Consider the following 7823-nt stretch of genomic DNA (forward strand, 5'->3'; position numbering starts at 1 on the left):
AGTCTATTTCATTTACTGTTTCCATTATTGCTGCAATCTGAGGTAAACAGAGTGTGTGAGGGAGACGTATGACAGAAAGAGAGAGAGAGAGAGAGAGAGAGAGAGAGGATACCATTTATATAGAATGAGATAAAGGTTAATGAGGCAGAGGAGAGAATCTTGTGATGGCGATAGACTTAAAGAGGGAGATAGAAGGACATCACATTTTATCGAGAAAAAAATATAGTGCATAAAAATCTTGAGAAAAAAGAAAAAAGAGCTTTTATTAACTAACAAGTATCACAAAAACCCAACAAATCCCAAATGTTTCTTTGGTCATTATTTTGGCTCATTTAGAATGAAATAATAGTCTAAGGTATTGAACATCATTTCTTTTGTCAAAATTGCTACATCTTTATTTTTTTTTTTACAAATCTTGAATCTGTAACGTTGATAATTATTGTGCACAAATCTAGGATATTCAACGACGTAAAAGATGCAGATAGAATAAAAAGAGAGAAAGGCAGAGAGAGAGAGAGAGAGAGAGGGAGAGAGAGTTGAAAATAAACTTTATTTTAGAAAGATATTTTACACATTCATCTGCTTAAAATGGCATAGCCCTAAGCATTCTTCTTACCCTTTCTCCCTCTTCCGCTGTTCTGCAGTATCCCTTTCACACGCACCACCCCCATCACCCCCTGAACTCACCCTTATACCCCATCCCCCTCCCCCAATCCAACCAACCCCTTTCCAACTTTTCAGTCGAAATGTCGACTGAAAAGTCAAATGATTGAATTGAATTGAATTGAATTGAATTGAAAAATGGCATAGCCCTACAAATTCCTCTAACCTGGCCACTCCTCTTCTGTTCTGCAGTATTCCCTTCACACCCACCACCCCCTAACCCCCACCTTAATCCCCCACCTTAATCCCCCATCCCCTCCCCCAAATCAACCAACCCCTTTGTAACTTTTCAGTCGAAATACGGAGCCGGGGCTCTATGACATGGCAGTCTAAAGAAGACAGAAAACAGCGGCTCCAATAGACGAAACCAGCAAGACTAGTTTGTTGACGGACCATGAGGGCGCACTGTTACACAGGTCTCCTCGACAACACGAGCGACAGGTCCTTGAGGCGCCGATCGTAGTGCACTCTTCTACGCATGCGTCGCAGCCGCGCCGGTAAGATTGGCGCCCGTCTGAGTGCGTTGTTATTTCTTTCTGTTATAGAGAAAGTTAAGATAGATAGACAGACAAACAGATGAAAATACTTGGAGATTTTCTTTTCTAGATGAGTACATGAAAATAAAAATCATTGCCATACAATTTTTTATAGCTCGAATGGGAGGGACAAAAATAGTGAGAGAGTCTACATTACATAATCATTGAAAGTAATCCTCGCGGCACACTCACGATTCCATTCTCACTAGTGTGATATTCAAGTTCAAGTTTAATATCTATTTCATCGCCTACAAAATATGCTTGCAATGGAATGCTTGAATACACACAACTACACGAAATCAGTACAGCAATGAAATAAAGAAAAACAAAAACAAACTGTGAATTTTGATACACTACATTATGTTGTAACTTTTACTACAAATACCGAAGCAGAGTTGTTGGAAATAGAAAAGACCTGGCAGGGCTAGTAGTTTTGAAAGTGTTTTAAAATGGAGCGAATACGGATGTATTGTGACAGGCATTAACTTTCATCTTACGTAGTCTTAAGTGAAGGCCTCGGGGCTTACTTTTCTATCATTCCACACTGCGCGTCTTATCCAAGCCTGATGGCTAGACGCTCCTCTTGCCTCACCGTTCTCCACCGTCACTGACTGATTTTTATGGGACCGTTTCAGTGTGATTAGAATTTGTGGAAACGTCGAGGTGCCAGTCTATACTTAACAAGAATGATGAGATGTGGAATATATTGTTGCATCTAAATCTATAAAGCCTATAGGCTTCAGAAGAGGCTAATACTTACGAAGCATGCCCCCGAACACATTCTCTTTGCCAAGGCGGAGTCGTCCCAGTAGAACGGATCTGAGCAGGTCGAGCCCTCAGCGTACGCCTCATCACTGTCACACTCCCAACAAAAGTAGGCGGAGCCAAGACCTTCATGCATTGTTTACAGGAAAAAAAAAAACACCACACAAACAAAAAACGAAAACTCACATTAATTTGATAATGAGATCTCTGTGCTAGGCTGGCGGAAAGAAAACAAGACCTAAAATTTATATGAATATGTCACTGCACCAGCCTTTTTGCAAAGATCCTTTCTCTGAGGTTGACGTCGGCAGTCGTAAGGCGAAAAGCCCCGGAATCGTGCGCGTAGGGTCTGATGCTTGCCTGTTGCAAATGGATTTAGCTCCAAATAGCTCCAATACCCTTTTAGTCGCTTGGCTTTCACTCTTACTCTGTCTTCTCCGAGAGAGTTTGGCAACATCTTGGATTGTAATCTAATAGTCCGAGTTTTCCTTGTGACGTTTCGTGTTATGTATCTATTTAGGCAAGTTTAGTCGATTAAAAAAAAAACACACACACACACACACCGCACACCTGAACCTTAATCCCTCTGAATAATATTTTGCTTTCATTTCATATGCCTTGTCCACCTTGGACTACTAACACAACAATGTCGGAATTTCGAAGCTTGGGTATTTGTTCCATGTTCATCGTGTCACTACCGACAACCAGCACGTGACAAGGGACAGCCTGGTGGTACAGTGTCGCTGCCCGGAAAGCAGTAGGTTCGAGTCCCACTGGTTCCTTTTTTTCCCGACATGTTTGTTCATCTATAAATCAGCAGTTGCTATCTAAACATCTAACCCCTCTGAATAACATCTTGCTTTCATTCTATGTAGTTTGCACTGTTGCATTCTTTGTGTCTTCATGAAATGGTACCGGATTTTGTGAAGAAAAATGCCTAATCTGAATGTCTTCTCAAGATATACTTACCCACACAGGCACATAGAAGAGCAGTTGCCAACAAGAGCTTCATGGTTGTATAGGATATTTCTGTAATCGTGAAATGGGGTATGAAAAAAACAAACATATACACATGAATAATATCCAACCTTAACACAGCAACAGAGAGAAGCCAGATGGTTGTAGAATAGGAATGAATATCCTTCCTTACTTTTTATAATTCTAAACGCATCTATTCCTTGCTTCATTTTGGTAAATCTGTATCATTATTTTTAACATTATTTTTTTCTGAACTACTATGATTATGTCAATCAATGTTTTCTAAACTATTGTCAATATTCTATACATATTACTGCACGTCAATCATCATATGATGGCATGATAGAAGAACAGGATCAAAATTCTCTCACAATAACATTGATATTGTGTTCAAATAGTGTGTCTATATTCTAATAACAGACCTGAGCATTTTCAAATGCTTCCTCAAACAACGTAGCTGTAATACAACCAATCTATGCTTTAACGCACATTAACGTTTGTATGCATACATGTTAATTAACATACGAATATAACAATGTCAGAAAGTGTTTTTGTTGTTGTTTAAGAGGTCAGAGCTCTTTGTCTAGGTGTTCGCTTCTTTCCTTATTCAAAGAACGAATAAAGAATAATTATTTCTCTTAAATGCGTACACACGCAGGCACATACAGTTTTAGAGTAATCTAACAATAATGTTGACTATAGAAGTCTAAAGATCATTTAAAATTTTGTGAATTTAATTCAAGATTATTGCACTTTTGTCTCTTCTCAGAGGGCCTACAAAAATATCATCTAAAGGGAAACCGACAGCTTCACAAAATAACAATAAAACAAATACAAATGAGGTAGAGGCAGTAATGGTAAGTGCGAATAATATGAAGTACATGTATAACGCAAGTAACTGATACAGTGGAGAACACCAAGATGTCAGTACACTAATGGCTGCAAGAACACGTAGCCCAGATAAGTAGGCCTAAGTATCATATCATTATCAGAATAGCTCAGAAATATTTAGAGCTAATGGTTGCCTGAATGAATGCATAAGGATATATTATACAATCTCATTGGAATTTGTAAAGCTATTGATCTGTAAAACAAGGAGCCCAATTCTACGATGTTGTGAAAAAAAGAGAGAAAACGACATTCTGTCGAATGTCCTTGTACAGGACAGGGCTCGCACTAAGATATAAATCATATATCAGTATATCACGATGTCTGGGATATCACTGTCTCCATTTGCTATTGTAACATTGGATAAAAAAAGCATAGGTGGATACGTCAGGTATGGCTTAACCAATACAATGATACCTGTCACCTATAACATGGCGGCTACACTTACTCATCACTGCTAGAGAAATGCTTCACAGATGCATGTATCGCATTTCTATCAGTCTGACGGCATTCTGATTTAATACAAACACGGCATAAAGTTACCTTGTTATGGTGAAGATTGAACATTAGAAATGTTACCGCAAATATGAAATAGTTTATCATACTTACCAGTAAAGGACAACGCTACAGAAATAATAATATTCCCTCGATGTGATTACTACACGCTTGGCAGTACCATTCACCATATCTTACGGGTTGCTCTTTTTTTTTTTCCTGTTACGCATTCAAATTGCTTTGATATTATGCATGCTGGAAGAATGTTTGTTTCTGGTTAACGTATAACTAGGCCCGCGCGTTATGTACGTGTTACCGCTGTCTGCTGTTTTGGCGGTGTTCCTCTCTACGTTCAGCACGCAAGTTCGCAAATTATGACTCTGGCATCATACACAATTCACACTCCTGGTGGTCAAGACAGTGACTGCGTGTAATTATTGGTCTGTGTGGATACAGTGGAGGTTCCACTGTGAGTAATGAAAACTAACCTTGTTGGGAAGAATAAATTGACGCAACAGTCCATAAAGATGTAAGGATAAAATTTGTCATTTTATGACTGCGTGCAGAGACATTCAGTCCTCAAAGTTGGCATTGAATGATTAACCCATTGAATACGAGTCTCTCATGGGGACGCCCTGTGCGAAGTGCATTCGAGAACTTGGCAGGAAACTGGTAGAAGTATTAAACAGAACGTTTTCCTTTCTTTTTACTACAAATTGTATACATGCTGTAATCATACAGAGTGAGAGAGAGGTCCAGAGTCCTCAAGAAATTGTAATCTATTGATGGAAACGCTGGAACGAACCATAATACTATCTCTAAACTAAGCGGTTGATTATTCATGGAATAATGTCCGTATGCAAATGAGGCGACCAGAGTCTGAAAGAGCCCCTATTTTGAGGCTGAACGAGCCGCCAGTCGGGCAATGTTCCGTGTAAAGGGCAACTTTTACACTCTATCAATTCAAGATGACCTTTTGTGTGTGTAATGCTTGCTTGCGTGAGTCGGCACGTGTCAATATAGTGCATAACACATTATTTTGTTAAGATGGCGATATGAAGTTAGATATTACTTGAAGCACAGGGTGTGGTATAAAATAATGTAAATGCGACTTTTCAACAACCAGTTCCCCGCAGTACTCAGATAGCCCTCGTAACTGATCTGACATGATCCCAGATTTCCTGAGGCCAATGACTAATGAAATGAAATATAATTTAAAAGTAGAAGGAAGTGTAAATAGAAAATTAATAAGCAAAAAGAAGAAGGAGAAACAAATTGACATCCCGAGTAATACGTCACCACCAGACTTTCCAAGACCTCATGGTTCTCATCCCAGTGTAGACCTTTCAGAGATTGTCCACATGGTCTATATAGGCAATCTTTCCTCCTCTTCTCCATCTTAAGTTCAGATTCGATAACGTTTACTGGTATTAACAGGACAATTGAAATAAGCGTATTTACTTCTTTTTTTTTAATTTTCATTGTCTCAACTGCCAACCATCCAATGCATAAAGTGTATATCAATCTCGACAATTTCACTGCAGTAACTCACTCATATTAACGTCCAAATAATGTCAAAATGATAAACGTTGAAGAAAGAAGACAAGTGTCTGGATTCTAGTAAAAAGAAAAAGAGATTTAAACTACTCACACTTGAAAAGTACGCGTTTGTGTAGATTTTCCAGCTTAGCCTACCAAATATGCCATATAATGTTCACAAAAACAAAACTGACTTTCATCTGTCACGGATGCTGAAACCACTCGACTAACTGAATTAAAAAGTAATATTGTATTGCGTCTATAAAGCATTTAGTAGAACAGTTTCTGTTTAATACTCACACACACACACACACACACACACACACATATATATATATATATATATATATATACGCGATGTTTATACAGATACATGCAGGTATAGAGTTTAAATGCAAAAGCAAAGAGACGAAATTTGTATTTTTAAAGAAGGATCATCATCAAAAAATAGAGAAAAACTAATTACTTGCAATGTTATTCCACTCTCTACATAACCGATAACACGAAATCCTTTTAAGAATACTGTAAAATCATATCACATATGTTAAATATTTTCTTTATTTTTCCAGCAGATTCCATCTTGCATATCAAAAGTGGATAAAAATGGATATATCGGCATCACACTCTTCATAAGCGCGAGCGAGCACACACACATACATATATTCTCACTTATACGTATTACTTATGTACATGCGTTATGCATTGTTATGTAAACAATGTATATATAAATATGTGTATATCATACACTTTATATATATATATATATATACAAATATATATATATATATATATATATATATATATATATCATGCATAGAGAGGGATAGAGAGAGAGAAAGAGAGAAAGAAAGAGGAGACAATGGTAGATAGCCTTTTTACAATCTTTTGAATTCGTATAGGGCCTATAAGAGCATTTTAAAAAATTTTCCCATTTCACATCAATTTCCAACACACAAAGTCATTAGATTCCAGTGTGTTAAAGGACAACTCGGGACCAAGGAAAAAAAAAAGTCTGAAACCTGGAGAAAAGAGGGATAATGTTACCAAAACCGGATAGATATTACGAAAGTTATGAAATTGTGAAGTTTCGCTAATTTTTCCATAACTGTTCTCAAACATTTGATGTGAACATGCGAATAAGAGAATGATGCCATCACCTCACAACAGTCGTGCACAAAAAGCTGACCAAAACTTAATTTTTCAGCTATAAAAGTGCAAAACATTATGCTATTCCTTGCTTAATGTGCTTTTGTGTACAAATTATATTATGATAGGCATAAGAGTTACAAAATATTATGATAGGCATATAGAGTTACAAAATAAAATTGTATTGCTTACTTGTTTCTTTATCTAAAATCAAAGTTGATACTATTGTAATTATTGTATCCATGTTTTGATGAACCTTATTTGATTCAAAATACCTTAAAATATGACATACTCATGTAAGCGTTATGTATATTGCTTTGTATTAATTTATGTGGAAATAAAATCACTTGAATTGAAAGGGTGAGGACAAAATCAATTCACTCATGTGCATATTTATATTGACTGCTTAAGAAGTGTATAGAGAAAATAAGAAAAAAATAATAGCTTTGTTAACTTTTATCCCATTTCGATAAAATTCCTACTGTTGTGCAAATTGGACTTTACTTTTTTATTATTGTTATTCAGACGACCTTTCAACTGGTGTGGAATGTTCCTTTAGGTTATTTCATGTTTCCTTTTCATAATTCAGAGAGACAATCTATGTTCATTAACGTTTATTACAATGATTAGATGTTTGATAAGAACCTGTGGAGAGCCTTCACATATTTCAAGAAAATAATGGACACTTCGATTTACAGAATCTTGTGGATGAACAGACATTAGTAATAATATCATTTAATGTTCATGATGCCCTTGTGCTTTGACGAACCGTTGTAAAGATGCTTTCCTACTCAAACTCTTTCATTCATCTTG

At 36.8% G+C, this 7823-nt stretch overlaps 1 protein-coding gene across 1 annotated transcript; it reads right to left on the reverse strand.

Moving 5' to 3' along the window:
• Positions 1-924: 924 nt before the first annotated feature.
• LOC139744966 (uncharacterized) lies at positions 925-4543 on the reverse strand. The gene is made up of 4 exons (XM_071655376.1): positions 4440-4543; positions 2934-2993; positions 1960-2090; positions 925-1199 (listed from the first exon to the last, which is right to left on the reverse strand). Exons 2-4 carry the CDS (start codon positions 2974-2976, stop codon positions 993-995), a joined length of 381 nt encoding a protein of 126 aa, XP_071511477.1. The 5' UTR covers positions 2977-2993; positions 4440-4543; the 3' UTR covers positions 925-992.
• Between the last annotated feature and the right edge of the window lie 3280 nt (positions 4544-7823).

Source organism: Diadema antillarum, unplaced genomic scaffold, assembly GCF_040938485.1.
Source record: "Diadema antillarum isolate AM-2024a unplaced genomic scaffold, OU_Dant_1.0 seq00001223_RagTag, whole genome shotgun sequence".
Classification (NCBI taxonomy): Eukaryota; Metazoa; Echinodermata; class Echinoidea; order Diadematoida; family Diadematidae; genus Diadema; species Diadema antillarum.